This window comes from Cyprinus carpio, chromosome A16, assembly GCF_018340385.1.
Source record: "Cyprinus carpio isolate SPL01 chromosome A16, ASM1834038v1, whole genome shotgun sequence".
Taxonomy (NCBI): Eukaryota; Metazoa; Chordata; class Actinopteri; order Cypriniformes; family Cyprinidae; genus Cyprinus; species Cyprinus carpio.
Window position 1 is genome coordinate 1796086 of NC_056587.1, and position 22899 is coordinate 1818984.

The 22899-nt window shown below is 38.0% G+C and overlaps 1 protein-coding gene across 1 annotated transcript in view; it reads left to right on the forward strand.

Annotated features, from left to right (window-relative positions):
• macf1b (microtubule actin crosslinking factor 1b) overlaps positions 1-21470 on the forward strand; it is a 35030-nt gene extending 13560 nt beyond the window's left edge. The window contains exons 4-38 of the mRNA XM_042771883.1: positions 139-195; positions 355-525; positions 1718-1884; positions 2022-2181; positions 2283-2367; positions 2475-2716; positions 2945-3064; positions 3163-3270; positions 3367-3585; positions 3897-4100; positions 5107-5338; positions 5462-5688; positions 5998-6120; positions 6228-6329; positions 7185-7286; positions 7390-7554; positions 7640-7795; positions 9320-9517; positions 10400-10528; positions 10643-10813; positions 11682-11837; positions 11933-12139; positions 12226-12345; positions 12746-12898; positions 12988-13146; positions 13226-13420; positions 14525-14650; positions 14740-14883; positions 15065-15253; positions 16190-16304; positions 16390-16556; positions 16649-16811; positions 19349-19515; positions 20855-21018; positions 21440-21470. Of these exons, the coding sequence (XP_042627817.1) occupies positions 139-195; positions 355-525; positions 1718-1884; positions 2022-2181; positions 2283-2367; positions 2475-2716; positions 2945-3064; positions 3163-3270; positions 3367-3585; positions 3897-4100; positions 5107-5338; positions 5462-5688; positions 5998-6120; positions 6228-6329; positions 7185-7286; positions 7390-7554; positions 7640-7795; positions 9320-9517; positions 10400-10528; positions 10643-10813; positions 11682-11837; positions 11933-12139; positions 12226-12345; positions 12746-12898; positions 12988-13146; positions 13226-13420; positions 14525-14650; positions 14740-14883; positions 15065-15253; positions 16190-16304; positions 16390-16556; positions 16649-16811; positions 19349-19515; positions 20855-21018; positions 21440-21470 (5394 nt within the window). The remainder of the gene's footprint in view (positions 1-138; positions 196-354; positions 526-1717; positions 1885-2021; positions 2182-2282; positions 2368-2474; positions 2717-2944; positions 3065-3162; positions 3271-3366; positions 3586-3896; positions 4101-5106; positions 5339-5461; positions 5689-5997; positions 6121-6227; positions 6330-7184; positions 7287-7389; positions 7555-7639; positions 7796-9319; positions 9518-10399; positions 10529-10642; positions 10814-11681; positions 11838-11932; positions 12140-12225; positions 12346-12745; positions 12899-12987; positions 13147-13225; positions 13421-14524; positions 14651-14739; positions 14884-15064; positions 15254-16189; positions 16305-16389; positions 16557-16648; positions 16812-19348; positions 19516-20854; positions 21019-21439) is intronic.
• Positions 21471-22899: the final 1429 nt, after the last annotated feature.

Sequence of the window (22899 nt, forward strand, 5' to 3'; positions counted from 1 at the left end):
TTAAGGTTCTTCATCGAACATATATTTCTTTATTTTATCATCATTTACCATTTTCATTTAACTGATATTGGAGTCAATGTATCAACAATGCATCACCAATTTATTCAGTTCAATTAAATAAGTCGTTCTGATTCACAGCTGCAGAATGATGGTCAGTCAAGTTCAGACCAGGAATCAAGTCTAGATCAATGGAAGGTACATTTCAATGATCTCTTCTTAAATTGTACTTCATTAAAATATATATATATATATATATATATATATATATATATATATATATATATATATATATATATATATATATATATATATATATATATATTAAGAATTAGCATATTGTCTGGTCTTATGTTAGATGGCAAAAGTGTTTTGGCTCTGAAAGATGAGTTCAGGGATCCGCCGAAATTCCTGCAAAATCTGGAGATGCTGTTGACATGGGTCTGTGAGATTGAGGAGCTGACAGCCAATCAAAAACCACCATCCTCAGAGTTTAAAGTGGTGAAAGCCCAACTGCAAGAACAAAAGGTATGTTAAAAACTGAATTGGTGCTATATAGACAAACAAACAATAAACTTATACATTAATATTTACATAAATTATTAATAAAAAAAAGGCTATCCTATTTTAAAGGCCTTGTCGTGTAATTTCTCATCCCATCCTTAAACTTTTCTTGAACTGAGAAGCATACTGGGTACGTTCATGCATATGATAAGCTTTGAATGCCTTTGTGTATTATATGGGAATGGGTGGGGGGGGGGCAATTCACCTTTTTGAGATATACATCTTTGTTAGCTTAGTGAGTAAGGTGAAACATACATGAATGCCCACAATGCTCCTCTGACACATGATACAAGCATTTGGCTTAAGTGCAATATGAGAGAACAAGGTGCATCATAAAGCTTGTAGATTCTCAAAAGGAGCAATACCTCTCCAAATGTGTGTTTGCTTCCTCATACAAAGCATCTTCAAAGACGCAGGGGGTGTGTGTGTGTGTGTGGGGGGGGGTTCTATAAAATTGTCTTAGGAAGTTATTTCTATAAGTTTCTTCAGTAACCTGTAGGTCTACAGAAATTAACAGATTTATGTAAGCTACTTAAAAGTAGTTGTAATAGTGGCTGTGTTAACAACAGTATAAGCATGATATTTGCCAAAGGGCACATAGGAGGTGTTCATGACAACCTTACACCATAGGTCTTTAACCCTGCTCCTGAGGACCCACTGTCCTGCAGAGTTTAGCTACAACCCTAATCAAACACACCAGAACCAGCTAATTAAGGTCTTCGGGATCTCTTGAAAAATCACAGACCATGTGTGCTGAAGCAAGCTGGAGATAAAAGTTGCAGGACAGTTGGTCCCAAGGAGCAGGGTTGAAGAATTAACCCAGGGACAGGGTCGACCTAGGCCTTACACCATAAAATAACAAATGGGCCACCTTTTTCAGGTGTTTCTCAATTCTTGTCCTGGAGAACCACATAATTGCAATTGTTTAATAATTGCATAATTTAGGTGCTTTTCTAGATTGGAAATATTTTGGATCTGGCACTTCAGGTCTCTGAGCCTATGCTAATGAACCGATTATATAAATTAAATAAGGGAGACATCTACAGTACAATGAGACATCTCCAAGGCCAAGATTGAAAACCACTTCCTTGCAAGCCCTTGCCCTTGGAGGAAGCATAATACATTTCTTCTACATAATAAGTTTCTCGTCCTGCAGCTCTTACAGCGCTTCCTGGAGGACAGGAGACCCAGTATGGAGACCATGATGCAGGAGGGTCCACACCTGGCAGAGGGGCTTCTGGGAAATGATGGTGAAAAGACCAAAGTGCAGCTTGCACAGCTCAAACTCAAGTGGGAGGCTCTTCTTCAGGGCACCAACAGCAGGTCAGTCTGGTCCTCACTGCAGCTCATTCTACTCCCAGATCTACCCACTTAGATGGGGCTGTCGGACTGACTTTATTACAAGATGTTTTGGGTAGGTAAATCTGACATTAGTGATGGAATGTGAGTTGTTTTGACAGACACAAGATTCTGGAGGACATTCTGCCAAGAGCTCAGCTATTCCAGGAGAGGACAGACAGACTTCAGCAATGGCTTATATCTGTGGATCAGGACTTAGCTGAGCTCCGCTCCGCAGAGAGAGGGATGCTCCATCTACAAGAAGCTGCAGGACAGGCCAAGGTTAACAAACATTAGAAAATCTTTTGTTTTCCATTAATACATTTGCATACTACAAGATTTCAGTGTGAAAGAAAATTTTGCATTTCTCTATCACCTTTTAGGTGGTCATGGAAGAGATAAAAGCCAAGAGTGTCGACCTGGGGAAACTCCAACAATGTGCTCATGAGCTCATGGAAAAGATTTCAGGTGGTGTTTCCTCCCATTTGTTTTTTCTTTGAGTGCACTAAACCATGCACAATACCCACAAGAAAACGTTTCAAACATGTTTTGGTCTTTTGCATGCTAATCTAAAGAGGAGGAAACCCAGCTGGTGCAGGAGCGGGTGGACAGTCTGCGTATCCGGTACTCAGTGATGAGTCTGGGTAGTGCTGATGTCCTGCAGAGGCTGGAACAGGCTTTGGAGGCATCTAGTCGATGTACCTCTAGTCAAGAAGACCTCCATCTGTGGCTTGGTCGCATTGAGAGAGAGTTGCTGGCTCCTGCTGCCCAGGCTGAGACTGGGGATGCAGTCTTGTGTTCTTCTGAGAGGCAGAAGGTAAGAGACAGATGGATAATTGTCATAATGCAGTCACATACACAGAATATCATTCTGATCTGGACAACTGTGGTGTAGTGGTTTAAAGATAAGTACTGGCAACCAGGAAGCTGCTGTTTCCTAAGCAAGGCATCTAAATTCAGTTTGCTTGAAATGTACTGTACATAATTTGGATAAAAGCAGCTGCTAAATGCTTACTTACCCATCACCCTGTTTGCATTTAATCAGCTGGAACAGGCTGTTGAGAAAGAGTTGGCTTGGTTTAAAGACACCTCACTGGCACTGAAGGAGCTCAGAGCCATTAATCTGGACCCAGATGTCATTGCATCCCAGCTCAATGAGCAGAAAGTGAGTTTTTGCACATTCACAAAGAGTTTCTCTGCATATATACTAGAAATGCTGTAAAAATCTTTGAAATGATTCATATAATGTATGTTGTTCTGCAGATACTTGCTGTAGAGATTCTGCAGCACAAGTTTAACATTGAGAAAATGGTGAAGATCTTGGAACTCCTGCAGACATACACTGAGGATGGGGAGACACTGAGACTCCAGGTAAGCTAACGTTCATCCTTAATACCTTTTTAAATATTTTGGCATAAGAACCTAGACAAGAACCAACATAATACTAATGTCTTTTTTTCCCCTACATCATCCATAGACACTTTACTGGAGCAGTGTCAGGTCACTACTGCCACTAATTCGCATGTCGTGCTTCAGCTGGAGCATGCTCAGTCGCTCTTGTCTCAGTTCTCAGAGGGCTATACTGAGGTGTTACCATGGTTACAGGAAACCAAAGCCCTTATTGGCCAGTTTACGCTGAACACCATCAGCTACGAGGCTTTCCGAGAACAGCAGGACCTCTTACAGGTACTAAACAACCTGCTTCTTCAGAGAAGCAGATGTACATGTTTGTGCTTGCATTTGCTATAGTACAACTTCAAGTTCAAACACATTGGACTCCACACTGGTTTGGCAATTTCGCTAAATAACTGTTGTGCAGTATACAGTATTCTCTCAAGAATTTAATAGCCTTCTGACTATGCTCAGTATCTTAATGGACACAGTTCATAGGAAAAGTCTTTAACTTTGTAATGCAATCATTAGACTGTATTAGTAGTTTCAGATAAAGTAATACAAACACCAATGTTTGATCATGGTGCTCCATTACTTCTAAACAGGGCATCAGGGAGTCCATAGCAGAGCATAAGCCGCTGATAGCACGGCTGATCATGCTGGCCCAGCGTCTATCAGACCTAAATACAGCTCAGGGACAGGAGTTCTGCCAGAAAGCCAGGGACACTGAAGAGCAGCACCTGGCCATCAGAGACAGGGTTCGAGAAGCTGCTGGAGTACTGGAGGAGTCTCTGCCCCGCTATACACAGGTGACACATTTGTTGAGGCGATGCTGATTCCTGGTTCATATGAGCAAATATTTAGTTTATCCTATAGAAATATAGAAAACAACTGTAGAAGTAGTTTGAATACTGTGAAAGCCAGATGTGCTTTGAAGGCTTCATGGCCAACATGACTGTGAGAGAAGTCGCACAGGAAAGAATGGTATTTTAGCTGAAGATTTTAGCTGTTTACAGATACTAAGTTGCTCTTTTGGGCCACATGGCCTTCAGCATGTTCTTTTGGATAAAAATGATGAGGCAAATACTCATGATAATCACTTTGAGATATGTTTTGACATAGGCTAGTTGGCAGTCTACCAGCCCTACACAGACAACAAGAGACCAATTAATGAATTGACCGTGGCAGAAAAGTTAGGGAGTATTGGGAGGAGAACACCTGCAATAAGATCATTGAAAACTGTATAAAACTGTGAGCTGAGAGTGAGATGATCCACATCACGTTTTCTGTCTTTATTGTATTATTGTATTAATTTGTAATTTTGAAATCTTTATGTGCTTTTTGTTGCAAGACAGACAAGACCTTTCTCCACAACACATACTGGAGAATGCAACTGTAGTTTGGTTTAACATGGTTTCTAGCTATAAATCAGAGGTTCTTAAACTTAAATTAGTCAAACCTTCACAAAGAGGACCTACTTCTAATGAGTGCCCCGAAACCCTATGGTATGAGAAGAGGAGAACCAAATGCTGAGATTAGTGTATCAAACACTTAGAGAAGGATTAAAAAATTAACCTGTAGTTAAAAGCTTTTTAATTACATTTATCAGTTTATACATTCCCAGGGATTCAAACTCATGAACTTGGTGTTGCTAATGCCGTGCTCAACTGAGCTACAGGAACACCACCTTATACTGATAGAAATTGTTTTCAAAGAAGCCATATGTTTTGCTAAAGTGGTATAGAAAGACGCTATTGTAACAATTTGGCTGCATAAATGCTAGCTCACTCCTGACACTCTATATGTCCATGTCAGCTGAATGAGAGGATGACTCTGATTGGAGAGAGACTGGAGCGTCTGTGTAGTCACTTGCAGGCCTCAATGGCTCTTCAAGGCCTCACCCCACGAATTCAGGAGCAGCTACAGGACAACAAGCACACATTGTCTGAGCTCTCCAAAATGGATCTGGACCTCAGCAGTGTGAGGACACAGGCTCAGGAGCTCCTGACCAACACAGGGGCTCTTGGGGACAGTTCCATTGGCACAGGTACCTCAAGCACTTAATGTTTCACATGCACCTCCTGGCACATACAGCATTACATGACAAAACCTCTCATAAGCACTTTGTTTCAAAAGCATGGTCTGTCTGTGATGATCTCGGTCATTTCAGCTATTCAACAGCGGGTTTGCAGTCTAACAAGCCGCTGGGAGGAGGCTCAAAGGCAAGCTCAGGAGAGGGAGAAGTGGCTTCTCAATCTCCTGGATCTGGCAGTCAGGTTCTGGAATGACGTGAGTGACATGACAGCTGGACTGAATGATGCCCAGCAAGCTGTTCTGGACCTCAACTCCAGTCGATCAGATTCAGAAACCATCCGACAGAGCCTGGAGACCATGCAGGTAGGATACAAATGTGATACTGTTGCCATTGTTTCCCTGCTCTATGCTGGTCCAGGCTGGCTGGTTTATTGCTGGTCTAGCTGGTGAACCAGAAATGCTGAAAATGATGGTGAGGCTAGTTGACCAGAGTAATCTTGCTAATTTTGCTTTAGCATATCAGGGACTCGCGTCCAAAACACAACATATGCTCATTGCCTGGTTTTGGTCTTTCACCAAGGTTATTTAAGGATATTTCCTCATTGCGTCCTGAAAGTTTTGAATCAACTCTTTGCCTCATACCATCCAAACTCTCTTATCCTGCCTTCTCAGACACTCAGGGAGGACATTGATTCTCTGCAAGGTGACCTGGACACACTGGGAATTCTGGGAATGGAACTCATGTCAGCTTGTGGTGACACAGACAAGCCAGAGGTCACCAAAAGTTTGGATGAGGTTTGTATTTGAAACTGAAATGAGACTAAACCCCCCAGAAACTGCTGTAGGCCTACATAATGCACTTAATTGTTCATATTTCACTATCAAGTGGTCTTTCTCCGCAGCTTTATGGCACGTGGAACAATCTCAGTAAGATCTGGACAGAGTGCAATAGTAAATTAGAAGAATGTTTACGAATGGCTCTTCATTATCAGGACAGCATGCAGGTGAGTTAGCCTCATTTCCTTTCAAAACATTCCTTATGTAGGATGACATCCTATTTTTCTTGGACGTCGTGGCTGGGGTTTCTAAATTACTTAAAATGACCAGGTTTTGGCTTTTTTTCCCATATTGACATGCTCTCTACAGTCATCATAAATTATACGCACAAGTATTTATATTGCTTTGACTGTTCTTTGTAGATCTGAACTTCTCGCAGACCACAATTGGTCTATTATGTACAATGCCATGTGTACTATAGGTCTTACTTATTTTCAGACATTGCCTTAAGTAAGTACCTTACCTTAAGGGGCAGTCGTGACCTAATGGTTAGAGAGTTGGACTCGTAACCCAAAGGTCACGGGTTTGAGTCTTGGTATTTGTAAACATAAATTCCTAGTATTGGACACTGTACTTGGCTACACGTCACTGTCAAGTATGCAAGCAACAGAAAGAAGGCAGAACCTGACATTTTAGGCTACCTAATGAATTCTGTACTTACTGTAGAAAACACTGAAACACAATCACAAAGAGTGGTCTCTTGTCTCATCCAGCGGTGGTAGGTCTCTATCTACGGTTGTAGTATTTCAGTATCCATGCCTCCGTGTGGTTGTAGTGATGAGTCTCTCAAAGACTGGCCAGTTTTCTGCCAATTGGCAGGGCTTTTGGATGCCCTTCTGAAAGAGGCCAAAGCTAGCCATAGAGAATTTGATTTAAATTCAATGAAATCTCTTGTTGGTTGCACTGACTTTATGAGACAACAGAAGAAACTGACAAAATGTGCATTTATAAATATTCATATGTACTGTAGGATGGGTCAAGAGAATATTACAAATGTTTAAAAATAAGATCTTCTCTTGAAGGGACTCTTTGAGTGGCTGAAGTCTGCAGAGCTGAAATCCACCGAGGAGTTCTCAGTGGGATCTGACCTGGGATCAGTTAAAGAACAGCTGTGTAACCTGAAGGTTAGACCACACTAACAACTTACCTTGGAAACTGAAAATTGAATTCTCACAGTCAGATTTCATCAGAGCTTTTGTGGTCATGCCATCATCACCTCTCTTTCAGGAATTTAAGCGAGAGCTCTATCAGAAGAAGATCGAGATTGAAAGTCAAAATCATCGCTTTGTGTGTCGTCTTTCGCCGGGCACTGAGCGGCCTGGGTCCATCTCTCCACTATGCGACTTCCGTCAGCGATGGGACAACTTGGAGTCAGAGACTGTCAGCAGACAGGTAAAATCTCAGCTAAACTGAATATATATATATATATTGTTTCATCATAATGGTACTTCAACGAGAGCCCTGTGTTTTCGAGCAGCACCAGTTGGAGTGTGCACTGCTGGGCTTGGGTCAGTTCCAGAACACTCTTGATGAGTTGCACGCCTGGCTCTCCCACACAGCTGACCTACTGCAAGCCTTTCAGCCAATCAGCATCGACTTGCAAACCTGTGAGATAGAGCTAGCCAAGCACAAGGTACAAACTCAAACTCTAAGTTGTCTGGGGCATGTTTTATATGCATATTCTTGTGCCAATGTAGTGTCCTCACTTTTGCAGTGATTTATGCTTGTTTCCAATGAAATACTAGTTTGACTTAGATTGACTAGTTTGAAACATTATGCTTACTGAATGCTGCATGGTATCTACTGTATCCCAACTAACAAGGAATGTTCTCAGTTCGTTCTGGCAAGGTTCTCTCAAAGTTATGAGCAACAGTTCTACAACAGTTCCAAGTATACAAATTTGTTTAGAAAAGTTTCTATTATATATTTTAGTTTACGAATATATTGTTGCGTAAAGTCTTTTGCTAGTCATTTGCGGGTTCTATAATGGTCATTATTGTGAGGAAAAGCAAGGACGTCTTTGTGTGGACAGATGATGAGGTGGAATTGTTACTCAAAGTAACTAATGATTAAAAGGCAGCCATGGCGGCCGAAATTGTCAATTGGGAGTCATGCCAAAAGAAATACAGTGACATATTTGACAGATCTCCTTGGTACTGTTCATGATACGGTTACACAGTCGTCAAGGATATGCAGAGATCATGTATGCAGCCACGCCATAGTTGTCGAAAGTCTCTGTTTTGGTCCGTTTACACTGAAATGCAACCCTGGAGTTTTCAAATAAAACGGGGTCAGCAGTTTTTTCAAAAGTCCCCGTTTTCGAACATGGAAAACGCTGGAGTAGTGTAAATGATAGGCGTAACCATAGCAAAAGTTATGCATTTTAAAACGAAAATGCACTAGTGCAAATGGGGCCTTAGTTGGATGTTCATCTAGCATCATTTTTTTTTTAATGTTCCTACTTGTTTCAAAATGTCCAAAGAACATTCAAAATAACATTCCCATAATGTTTGCATGCAATGTTCGTATAACCAAGAAAAGAAAAAAAAGGGTTTTAAAACATAAATAAATAAAAAACACATACCTAAACTGAACAACTCCCTTACTAACTATTAATAAGCAGCAAATTAGGAGTTTATTAAGGCAAAACTGGACATTTTCATAACTTAATGAGAACATTCTTAAAACATGTTTTTGCTAGCTGGGATGCTGGCTACTGCTTTTAAAAATAGAACGTGAAAGAGCCACGTAAGACATATTCCTGGATTTTGCTAGCTGGGATGCTGACTACTGCTTTTAAAAATAGAACGTGAAACATAACCCTATCCCTACCTATATCTTATCCCTAAAATCTGAGGGAAATGATAGCTGATTAGCAAAGGTACAAAAGCATGTAACCCTGGTTGTAAGCCTAAAACTGGCATTTCTTGTAAACATATCCCTCATTTCCGATTGGTTGATTAGAATGTTGTTCCAGTATCAGCAAGGATGCTGATCCAGAAATACGTTGTACTTGGTGAAATCATGTTTACCCATATGGTCATAGAATAAAAAATTGAAGTCGTCAGCTAGCCAGCATTAGTTAATAAAAAAGATTAAGCCATAAAAGCCAGCCACTGCTTGCTGCTTACAAAAGTGCTTTGTTGTGTGCCTTTAGGTTCTGTGGAATGATGTGATGTCCCATGTGCACACGGTGGACTCTCTGAACCAGGCAGGCAGAAACCTGATGGAGTCTGGGGCGGGAGACAGTACACATGTCCTGCAGACTCGTCTGGAACAGCTGAATGAACGCTGGGAATTTGTGCGCTGTGAGACAGAGCGCAGACAGCTAGAGCTGGAAAATAACCTCAGTCAGGTGACCAGCAAATAAACCAGATTACATAATCCTTAACTGTGCTGAAAATCCTAATTTGGTGTTCTTGGTCAAAAATAACCAGCCTTTTAAAAATTGCTTGTAAATCTCTCGTTATGCTATACTATCATCAAATCATGGATTCAATGTTTTGGTCAACTTGTTTTCTTTCAGTTAGCACAGGTTCTGTATTTCTTTCTGGAACGGATTGATTGTAGACCTCATTGATCTGATCTGACTGAGCTTTGGATAATTTAGGCAAAGTTCACTCAAAAACTGAGGCGTACACTACTGTTTAAAAGTTTTAGATCTGTAAAATGTTTTAATATTTTTAAAGAAGTCTCTTTTGCTCACCAAGGCTGCATTTATTTGATCCAAAATACAGCAAAAACAGTAATATTGTGAAGTATTTTTACAATTTAAAATAGCTGTTTTCTATATGAATATCTGTTTAGCTGTAATATATTTCTGTGATGCGCAGCTGTATTTTCAGCATCATTACTCCAGTCTTCAGTGTCACATGATCTTCAGAAATCATTCTAATATGATGATTTGCTGCTCAAGAAACATTTCTGATTATTATCAATGTTGAACACAGTTGTGTACAATTATTTTCAGGATTCTTTGATGAAAAGAAAGTTCAAAAGAACAGCATTTATCTGATACAGAATTTTTTTGTTACATTATACACTATAGGTCAACAGGATCAGTGAGGTTTTTTTTTTTTTTATAAATGAAAGAAATTAACACTTTCAGTTCAGTAAGGATGCATTAAATCGATCAAACGTGACAATAAAAACTTTTATGATGTTACAAATGCTTTCTATTTCAGCTGAATGCTAATATATATATACTTTAAACTCAGCCCTTATAACTGGATTTCAGGTTCAGGACGTATCCATGGAGATCCAGGATCTCCTGCAGTGGCTGGAACACACAGATCTGAGGCTGTCTTCCAGTAAGACGGTGTGGGGAATGCCAGACTCTGCCAGCGAGAGACTGAGCGCTCATTTGGTAATGAGGACTTTAATTCTGCGAGCTGAACATTTGGAGTCATAACCCTGCATGCAAACTCTGTTTATAAAACATGATCCTACACTGAAGTCTGACTTGTTTCTTGCGCTGTAGGAGTTGTGTAATGAGATGGATTCTAAAATGCACGCCTACACAAATGTTCGCAACGCCATCCACAGGATGCTGGAGGGCAGTGAAGTGGCCCGGGGCTCCAGCACGGAGCATAGCTTATGCATGCTGGAGCAGAAATGGAGCGCTGTCTATGCTAAAATGCAAGAAAGAAAGGTGATGCATAATTATAGCCTTATACAGGCTTACAACACAGTATTGCATAAAGTTTTGAGAGTTTAATTTACTTGAATTTAAAAACATTTTTACATATGCTTTATTATTTACTGTATACATAATTAAAAATAAGAGTAACACTTCACAATAACATCCTAGCAGTTAATGTCAGTTAATACATTCACCTACCAATTAGCAATACTTTTGTGTAAAGTGTGTCCAAAGAAAGTAAAAATGTTACTTACTCCAAAACTGTGGCTGTCATGATCTGCTGACATTAACACTTTTAAAGTAAAATTATTAAAATATTTATTTCTACTGGCTAACCTTAAAAAAAAAAAATAATAATAATAATTAAAAAAAATACTTTTCTATCAGCATTTTAAAAATAATTTAATTCAGATCTTTTTTATTTAGTAACTTAAATTACCTAAATTATTATTATTATCTAAATTGTGTAATTATTATTTTTTAATAATTTATTTTTATTTATTTATTTTTTGATTTGCATTTGATTGTTATTATTTTCTGTGTTTTTTTGTTTTTGTTTTTGTGTGTGTGTGTGTGTGTGTGTGTGTGTGTGTGTGTGTGTGTGTGTGTGTGTGTTTGTTTTTGTTTGTTTTTTCCCCCCAATTTTTTAAAATGTTTTTATTTATTTATTTTTCTGTTTTAGTATTTATTATTATTATTATTATTTTTTATTTTTTATTTTAGTACATAAGGTTTAATAAAAATGAGAAATTTTGCTTGGGCAAATTATTTTATTTATTTTATAGTATTATTTCAGTTAAATTTGATTTTATTTCAAGTAACAAAAATGTTTTTACGGTCTTAGTTTAGTCAACTATAATATCCCTGATTTTTGTAGGCAAAGTTAACAGAGGGCCTTGGTCTTGCCAAGGAGTTTAACAGTAACGTCCAGGACCTGCTGACCAAAATGGCCAAGTGTGAGGAGACCATAAACACTCTGCCTGCACCCAGCTTCATCCTGGACACCGTCTGCGCTCAGCTTCAGGAGCACAGGGTATGTGCGTCTGCGTCTGCGTCTGCATCTGCGTCTGCGTCCGTGTGCATGTGCTGCTGTGAGTGTCTGTGATTCAGTCCTGCTGTCGTCTGCAGGTGCTGGTAGGTGAGGTGCAGTCTTACGGAGAGAGGAAGATGAGCCTGGAGACCGCTGCCACGCGTCTGTCGGAGCTCAGCAGGAAGGAAGACTGCGATGTGGTGCAGAACCTGATCATGACCGTTCAGGACCGATACAAGAAACTCCTCCAGCACACCACAGACAGGGGGAAAACACTCGAGGACGTCAAGAGACATGCTAAACAGGTATCCACTTCTCATATGAACTACAGCACTGACAAAAAGATCTGTTTCCAGGAAATCCTTAACTTCTGTGCTTTTCACCTCCACAGTTCAGTGAATCATGGCACTTGCTGGTGGACTGGATGACGGAGGTTGAGCAGACGCTGGACACACACAAAGAGATCGCAGTGTCACAGGAAGAGATCAAACAGCAGCTCACTGAACAAAAGGTACTTCTCATCTCAGGACACGGTGAGGATGATCCGCTGCTCTGAGGCCAGTTTGAGAGAGTTTCAGCTCAGGAAACGTTTGGCCTTTAGCCCAGAGCTGCATTGACACTGCAAATAATTTCCAGCAAACCTTGGTTTTCTTTGATATATATTACATTGTATTTAAAAAAAGGTCTTAGTGACTTAATGATTTAGGATTGACATTGACTTAGGGATAGATAGATAGATAGATAGATAGATAGATAGATAGATAGATAGATAGATAGATAGATAGATAGATAGATAGATAGATAGATAGATAGATAGATAGATAGATAGATAGATAGATAGGTCCTTTCAGGACAGAAGTCATGCATTCTTCACAACGGTTGAGTTATAAAGTGGATTTGAATGATTTCAGGAGTTCCAGAAGCTGCTCCGCTCGAAGCGGCCGATGTACGAGGCCTGTCTGAAGAGGGGCCGCTCACTGCAGGAGAAAGCCCAGGGTCCTGAAGACCGCAGCAGCTGGAGAACATGGTGTCTGAGCTCAGGGACTCATGGGACACCATCAGCGGCAAATCCAGCGAGAGGTGAGCCGACGGGAGCTCTGTAGTGTGCTGTGAGTCTGTTTCTGAGCTCTAAACTCCGCTTTTCTGTCCCAAGCAGCACAAGCTGGAAGAGGCTCTGCTGTTTTCAGGCAGATTCACTGATGCTCTCCAGGCTCTTAGTGACTGGCTGTACAGAGCCGAGCCACAGCTGGCTGAAGATGTGCCTGTCTGTGGTGAAAAAGACCTGGTCAGCAATCTGATCGACAAGCACAAGGTACAGCACGTCTTAGCATTTACTGACTCTGTGTGTTTGAGCTGCTGTAGGTGAGCTCTGCTCCTCTTCTGATGCGCAGGTGTTCCAGCGGGAGCTCGGGAAGCGTGCCAGCTGTATCCGCACACTGAAGCGCTCGGTCAGGGATCTGACGCGGAGCAGCACGGCCGATGCCCACTGGCTGCAGGAGCAGATGGAGGAGCTGGAGGGCCGCTGGGAGGCCGTGTGTAAACTCTCTGTGTCCAGACAGACTCGACTAGAGGCCGCGCTGCAGCAGGTACCAGCACACACCACTGATAGTCACAAACATTTATATCACATTCATGCATTCACCTGACACTTTATCCAGAGACATTCAAGATACTGCAGTGTTGTTGCTGTCAACTGAAACTATGTTTTTTAAATACAATAATTGAAATGTTAACAGAAATTAAATCAAATATAACAACTTATTTTATTGCAGATAGTTGCAAAGGCAAAATGTCTATAATATTAGTTACTAAACTATTAATTACTGAGACTAAAACCAAAATCAAAATAAATAACAGATTACTATAAAGAAAAAGATTACTAAAACTTTAACTACAATTAAAATGAAAACTTAAAATATGAAAATAAAAACAAATTCAAAAAATTAAGAAATACAAAATATGGTAATACTAAAATAACACAAGTCTTTTTTCCTTGATGGTGATGAATATTTTTGAGGTACATTCAGACATATCTTACTTCCACACTACAGAAATAAAACAGAATATAAATAACTTTATTTTATTTCAGGTAGTTGTGATGGCAAAATTTGTACTTTTCTTTTAGTTTAAGTACTAAAAGTACTAAAACTGAAATATAAATTAATTAAATACATTTTAATAAGCAAAAACTAGTAAAAATGACAAACACACAAATGACTAAAATTTAACTACAATTAAATTGAAAAAAAAAATAAGTTTGGTAATACTAAAATGTCACTGTACATGTTTTGTTTTTTCTTCTTACTCATTCACATTGTACATAAATATTTGATAATACCAACATATTGCACACTACAGAAATAAAATAGAATAAAAAAATATTTTCAGCTAGTTGTGAAGACAAAATGTGTAGTTCTCTTTTAATTTAAGTTGAAGTACTAAATTACTAAAACTGTGATAAAAATTATTAAAAGACATTTTAGAAAATAAAAACATACAAAATGACTAAAACACAAAAAAATACTATCTTTAACTAAAATGTAAATGTAAATGAAAACGTAAAACAAAACAAAAATTCAATTTAGTAATTCCAGAAGTATAGTAATTCCAAAATATTTTTCCTTGATGGTGATGAATATTTGTGAGGTACATTCAGACATATTTGATAATCCCAACACATTCGTTCTCAGGCGGAGGAGTTCGATAGACTGGTTCACTCGTTCCTGGATCATCTTTCGGATGTTGAGAGGGTCCTGAAGTACGGAGTGCTGCCTGAGGAAGAGCAGGCTCTTCTGGCATTTCATACCTGTCACCAGGTACGGCGGACATGGACTCATTTAATAGTCCAGTCCAGAGAGTCATACAGTATCATTTGAGTTTCATATAGTGTCTTTGTGATCTGCAGGAGTCGATGAGCTCCCTAAACACTCAGCAGACGGCGCTAGAAAACATTCGCAAACTGGGCGAGGAGATTCTGTCCTCCTGCCATCCAGACTCTGTCATCACCATCAAATCATGGATCAGCATCACAAAGACTCGCTATGAAGAGGCGAGTCCAGTTATATGATTATTTTTAGGTTTACTTGATTTTTTGAAAAAATACAAATCTAAGCTCTCAATCAGACAACAGAAAAAAGTTGCGGTCACTGTTGTGTTGAGTTGTGTTCTGTATATCCCTGACTGTGTGTAGAGGTGCGGGTGTGTTATATGTGTGTGATTTCACGGCTCAGGTCCAGACGTGGGCGAAGCAGCAGGCCGAGAGGATCCAGACCACACTGTCTGCTCTCGGGGCAGAGAGAGAGGAGATCCAGCGATTACTGGACTGGATCTCCTCCGCTGAGCAGACTCTCAGTCTGAAGGAGCAGGAGCCGCTGCCTGAGGACCCAGAGCTCACTGCAGATCTCATCACGCAACACACGGTAATAACAGCCAATAACAGTCTATTCACATTAAACAGATGACAATTCTCTCATCGTTTACTAAAATATGTCACTTCAAACCTGTATAAGTTTTTTTCTCCTAAAAAATAACTTTCTTGTATGTTCCACTGAAGAAATAAAGTGGCAGAATTATCATTTTGGGGTGAACTATCTGTTTAAGAAAAGGAGAAATATAAATATGATCAAAGTCAGTCTTTATCTTGAAAGTCCTCTTCCTATATTTTACCTTCTTTGAGCTTCATGATTATTGCTTTGATTGCTTTGAGCTTTTTTTTTTTTATCAAAATGATGTCATATGCCAACTTTTCTTTTCTTTTCTTTTCTTTTTTTTTTTGGTAATTATGCATTTTTTGTATCCTGTTTTGTCCAGTGTATCCAAAAAAAAAAAAAAAAAAAAAAAATAGTGAGGTAATATCAATCCAGAATATTTAAAAATATCAAAAATAAATAAATATATAAATAATTATAAGTCATCTTAAAAATGCTTATGGTAGGATACACTGTAACAATCAGATGCATGTGTACATTAGAGTTATAGTTAACAAAAAAATAACACCATTAAAAAAATTTTGCTTATAAAATTAACATTAATGAAAATAAAATAATATTTAAAAATGTAACTTGTTTTATTTTAGCTAGTTTTATTTAGTTTACCTTGATGTGCTAAAATAATTAATATCTGAAAAAATCTATATGAATATGAATAAAAAGAGGCAGATTAAAAACATAATAAAAATGACAAAAACAGACAGAATTAAACAAACAAATATTTTAAACTCTTAATAGAAAAAACTATAATTGTGTCAAAATGATACTAAATTAACTCTGATGTGCATATAGCAACTATTAAAAAATCTGAGCAGATTTGCCTCTAAAAAGGTTTAAGGTCAGGAAATGCTACTGTTTCTTTTGCAGGATTTCATGGATGAGATGAAAGGGAAGGTACCAGAAATTGAAAACGCCACAAAGTCCTGTAAACACAAGCTGGTTCCCAAGCAGCAGGTTTCTCCCAGTCGCAGGGCACCAGCAAGTGAGTAAAGAATCCGTGTGATCCGCTGCTGTGAGTATTGTGTGCATGTCTTCAGCTGTAATCTCTGTGGATTGTATTCACTCAGAGAGGAGAGGCACAGTGAAGCCCCCGCCGTCTGTTCCACTTCCACTGGAGAAACTGGACCCTCAGACCCCCGTGATGTGTCAGCTGGTGAGTCAGTGGAGGAAACTCTGGCTCCTGGCCCACGGCAGACAGAGCAGACTAGAGGAACACCTGCAGAGGCTGAAAGAGGTGATCAAGACTGCGCTGTAGCTTTGATAAAAGAATACGTTTGTTTTTGAATCCATGTGGTTGTCTAAGAACCGTCTCTTTAACACATGCAGCTGGAGGAGTTTGCTAATTTTGACTTCAACATCTGGCGGAAAAGATACATGCAGTGGATAAGTCACCTCAAATCCCGGATACTGGATGTTTTTCGTAGCATTGATCGAGATCAGGATGGCCGGATCACTCACAAGGAGTTCATCGACAGCGTTCTGGCCTCTAGTGAGCATTAAAACTCTTGGTTGCTGATTTTTTTGCATCCAAGTTTTTTAGGTGGATACCCCTATACATACCCATAATATATGTACATGTATTACATTTCCATATATGAAATATATTGTCATATGAAGTCAAAACATATATGAAGAATTAGAAGTAGAAATTGGATTTCATGTATATTTATGACATACAGTACAGGTCAAAAGTTTGGAAACATTACTATTTTTAATGTTTTTGAAAGAAGTCTCTTCTGCTCATCAAGCCTGCATTTATTTGATCAAAAATACAGAAAAAACAGTAATATTGTGAAATATTATTACAACTTAAAATAATAGTTTTCTATTTGAATATACTTTAAAAAATAATAATTTATTCTGTGTGATGCAAAGCTGAATTTTCAGCATCATTACTCCAGCCTTCAGTGTCACATGTAACATCCAGTCTATCACATGATCATTTAGAAATCATTCTAATATTCTGATTTATTATGAGTGTTGGAAACAGTTCTGCTGTCTAATATATTTGATGAATAAAAGGTTAAAAAGATCTGCATTTATTCAAAATAAAAAAAAATCTAATAATATATATTCTAAATAATATATTTTCTTTACTATCACTTTTTATCAATTTAACACATTCTTGCTAAATAAAAGTATTGATTTTATTTAAAAAAAAGAAAGAAAAAAAAAAATTACTGACCCCAAATTACTGACCAGTAGTGTATATTGTTATTACAAAATATTTATATTGTAAAAACATAGCTTCTTTTTTTTCTTTTTTTTTTTACTTTTTATTCATCAAAGTATCCTAAAAAAAAAGTATCACATGTGTATCACGAAATATTAAGCATTAGAACTGTTTCCAACTTTGATAATGAATCATCATATTAGAATGATTTCTAAAGGATCATGTGATAATGATCCTAAAAATTCAGCTTTGCATCACAGAAATAAATGATAATTTAATGTATAATAAATTTAAAAACAATTATTTTAAATTGTAATAATATATCACAATATTACATTTTTTTTCTGTATTTTTGATCAAATAAATGCAGGCTTGATGAGATTAAAAATAGTCATTTTTCCAAACTTTTGACCTGTACTGTATATATGCTGACATATATGGTTGCTACATGTAAATATCATCAATGTAGATATCATTAATATATGCACATATGCAAATTTTACCTTGGGGATTTTATATATGTTATAAGCATTTCTTCATCCACTCAGAGAACGTATGTGAAAATTATATAGCACCTTGTAGATAACATATATGGCAATATCGCTCTTAATACATGGGTAATAATAGTATTGGTTTATATGTAACTGTTTACAATATTTGACTTTGCATACGTACAGAATTTCCCACCAACTCGCTGGAGATGACTGCGGTTGCTAACATATTTGATGTTAACGCCGATGGATTCATTGACTACTATGAATTTGTGAGTGCCCTCCATCCAACCCGAGACCCTTACAGAAAGACGATAGATGCAGACCAAATCAATGAGGAGGTGTGTGTAGCCCTGTTTCTATATTCTCTCTACACTGAGTATTTCTGTAAGACGACTAACAGAAACCTCACTTCTGCAGGTGAGTCGTCAGGTCTCTCAATGCAACTGTCCAAAGAGATTTCTAGTAGAGCAAATTAGCTCAAACCGCTACAGGGTGAGTGGAAATCCAGGTACTGATCATGCTGTTTATATCTGCTATTTACACCTGGTCTCAGGTGATCTGATCACAAGTAATCAGGTGACATAGATCGCCGCTGTGCCTCCCCATTTGTATACATGTGAACGCTGCCATTCAAACCTTGGTGCACACCAAACAAGAGGAAGTCCGCTTTCAAACAAACTCTGGTGTGGTTTAACTGTTATATGAACATAACGTGGACCAAAGACATCTAAATGAACCAATCAAGCCTAAAAAGCACAGAATGCACAAGCATACCTGGTTCTTCTCATCACAGGAGATGTCACTCAGCTTAAAAGCTAAACGAACCTGGACTAAATGGACTAAAAACAGAACCAACGAGTGTATGCATGCTCAAATCAGATGTTAATACCAGGTGTAAATGGAGCAGCACAGCTATATATTCATGACTGCATGCCTGATGATATCATTTGATGTTTTTAATAAAAACTGTGATTTTCACCAGTTTGGCGACTCTCAGCAGTTGCGGATGGTGCGTATTCTCAGAAGCACTCTGATGGTTCGAGTTGGCGGTGGATGGACAGCATTAGATGAGTTTCTAGTGAAGAATGACCCCTGCAGAGGTGAATATCTCACAATAACTCAAAATCTGCTTATTGTAGATGAAATCAGAGAACAAACAATATACTGACAGCTTGTAATATTATCTAATATGTCGCACTTCAGACCAATTCTTACTATTAACTAACTATTAACTACGACTTTTGCCTCAGTTAACTCCTAATTTCGTGCTTATTAATAATACTTGTTTACAAAGGCTGCATTTTTGTTATTTGTAGTGTCAGTAAAGACTTTTATGCATCACTTGTTCTGCACACACAGTAAAGGGACGCACAAACCTGAAGATAAAGGAGAAGTATCTCTCTCCGGACGGGTTCGAGGCGTCGGGCCGCAGAGGCAGTGCTAAAGGCCTGAGCGTCAGCAGATCCAACTCCAGCCTGAGTTTATACAGCAGCGCTTCGGCTCCCAGCAGCCCGCTGACACGCAAGGTACACCAGCTAACTGCTAACTAACCAAACACATTCATACATACAATACTGAGATGCTCCAAATGCTTCTGTGTGTCACTGCTCAGATTGATTTTTATAAAGTAAGTCCATTTTTGTGCTGACATAGGCATTGCTACGCAGAAGTTTCTCTGGTGAGAGGTGCATTCGACCCAGGAGCTCTATCGCAGCGTTAGGGAGCGACCACTTCTCTGCCGACATCGACTCACCTTCATCTACAGGTTAAACTCACAGCTCTGCTGCAGTCTGCATTTACCTTATTTTACGGATGTCTTGTTTTCACATAAAAAATGTTTTAGGATATAGTTAAAACAAATGAAAGAAATCTGCCAGTTTATTTTAATTTATTTGATTAAATATACATTAAATATTATTGCAATTTAAAGTAGCTGTTTTCTATCTGAGTATTTTGTAAATTGTAATTTATTTTATGAATTTTCAGCATCATTGCTCCAGTCTTCAGTGTCACGTGATCCTTCAGAAGTCATTATAAAATGTGACCATTGACCACAAAACCAGTCATAAGGGTTCATTTTTTGAAACTGAGATGTATAAATCATCTGAAAGCTGAATAAATAATCTCTCCATTGATGTGTGGTTTGTTAGGAGGACAATATTTGTCTGATATACAACTATTTGAAAATCTGCAATCTGAGGGTGCAAAAAAATCTAAATATTGAGAAATTCGCCTTTAAAGTTGTCTAAATGGAGTTCTTAGCAATGTATATTACTAATGATAATACATTTTTGATATATTTACAGTATTAAATACTATATATTATATACTATTCCATATTTAAGACTGGTTTTGTGGTCCAGGGCCACATATTCTGATTTGCTGCTCAAGAAACATTTCTGTTATTATCAATGTTGAAAACAGTTGTGCAGTCGAATATTTTTGTGGAAATTGTGATGCATTTTATTTTTCAGGATTCACAGATGTTATAGTTTTTTATTGATATATGCATTTATTTGAAATGGAAAACTTTCGTAACATTATAAATGTCTTTACTGGCACTTTTAATCATTTAATGTGACCTTAGTGAACAAAAGTATGAATTTCTTTAAAAAACAACAACAACAACAACAACAAACTCATTCTAATCCTAAACCTTTGAACATTAGTGTACATTCTCTAAAAAGCTTTGATATCTCAAGGATATTATTACTGTTTTTTTTGTTGTTGTTTTTTTTTCAAGTGTGAATTCTATTTTCACGTTCTAAATATTATTCTTAATTCACATTTTGTGACTTTTTAAACTGCTGGGACATTCTTCTCTTAAGAAATAGGTTGAGTGATTTTGTGATTTGTTTTCTTTAGAAGAAGCAGAAAGACCACCAACATGACCACATCTTGTCCTGTACCATGAGCTCAAGCAGGCAGGCGTTCCTGATCCGCAGGATGGACAGAAACCGCCCGAGCAGGCCTCAGATCAGTGGGCACGCTCAGACACAGCTCTCATGGCTGGTCACTAGTGCTCTGAGGTGTGTTACACCATCCCTCTCATATAACATTGATTTGTTACCTTCACAGACTTTGTTTTTACAAAACGGACTCCCTGCTTTGTGAGTAACGAGAGACCGCTGGAATGTTTCGCATGGGTTTGAGCAGCACGACGCCTGTAGTATCAAGGAGCAATAGCTTATGTAGTGCTTTACGCAGCATATATCCACAGATCTCTTTATTTTCTGTAGTTGCCTGATGTAGGGACAAACGTTCAATCTGACCCTGCGTCCTCAAGAATAAAGCCAATGCCTTTGTATCAGTTTCACCCCACAGTTAGTGATGTAAAAATGCAAAATAAAATACTGATTTCTTATGTGTTATGGTTTATGATTTGATGGTATTTTCGGGTTTTGTTTTATTTTTTTGTGTTTTTTTTGATTTTTTATATTCTATCCTCAGGTTTGTAGTGTTTGAAGGGTCTAGAATATGAATTTAAAGACCACATGAAATATACTGTTTGCCACCATTAGCAATAGCACATAGTAAAAAATGGTTCACGGTGGTGAATGAGCCCACGAATTATACATGACTATGCCCAAATAGAAAAAACAGAAATGCATTGTTCCAGATATGTTTTAATGCATTTTTTTCACATGGCATGTCTACAAGAGGCGCTATAAGCTATATAATTTTTCTTTCCAAATAGAACGGTCTAGAGAGTCAGATGCTGAATAGTGTGGTTAAATGTGATGGTGGCAATGTTTTATTACGTTGGTTGTTGTACATATCATGGCATTTCATCAATGAAATCAAACCTATATTGTTTACAAAAGCAAATGTGAGATAAAAACACATTTGCTGAAGCAAGCATGTCATTTTAGCTTGCTAATTGCTTTACCAGGTGCGCTACCGAGTAAGTTTACTGCACCAGAAATGCCACATATATGGAGCTGATTATGTGATGCAAATGTCAAAATGTATTAGTTTACAAATAATGCACTATATGTTAAAAGTATTCTGTATTCATAACAGAGTACTGTGCAAGTAAACATGCAAAAATAAGCATTTATTCATCAATATAATCATGATTTGTGTGAAAAAGAAACAAAAGTTGTTGGCGTTTACTGCCTCTAGTGTACATTTCATCTGGAAACTGCAGTGAAATGTTTGTATAGGTACCTTTTTGTGGTTTTGCAGAAACGTAAGCAGAGTCACGTTTAACTGAACTGTCAATATTGTATCTGCCATGATTCTTTTGATAAACACTTTACCAACTCTGAAAGTTAGAGCTTAAGTAAATCGAATTACGACTTCGTGGTGGTGTAAATACAATCATTCCAACATGACTTGGACGTCGACGTAGAAAAGAAACTGTCATTTCATGAGGTCTTTATAAATACTTGATTGTTCTCGAGCTTTGAGTCTGTTTAGGGATGTTCTTGAGTGTTTTAGCATTGTGTTTACTGTATGTCTATCTAAATTTCCAACTCAGTGTCTGTACAATGTATATTAGTGTAATTTCCGGTATGTAGACAGCTGTAGAGTATTTTTTATGTTTGTTTGTTCTTTTTTCCATTAAAACTGTCAAATTTGATTTTGAACAATCATACCAATGGTTGTAATAACTTCCTTTGAGGATATGAAAGTGTAGGTCTCAATGAGATTAGCTGAATTAATACTCATCTCAAATGCTCCTTTATCAACGCCAGCTATGATTTTTTGACTTTTAAGCCAAACAAAACCACATTGATATGACCTGCTTTTTTACAGTGTCCTGCTCAGGGCAAAGCCTGCTGTACTCATTTTTTGCCTTAAACCTATTTGTGAATGTCCTGGGTCAAATTCTTATACCATTGTACCAAGTGTTATGGATATAGCATTTGATTCGAATTACATATCAAATATGTGTGTCTTTTAAT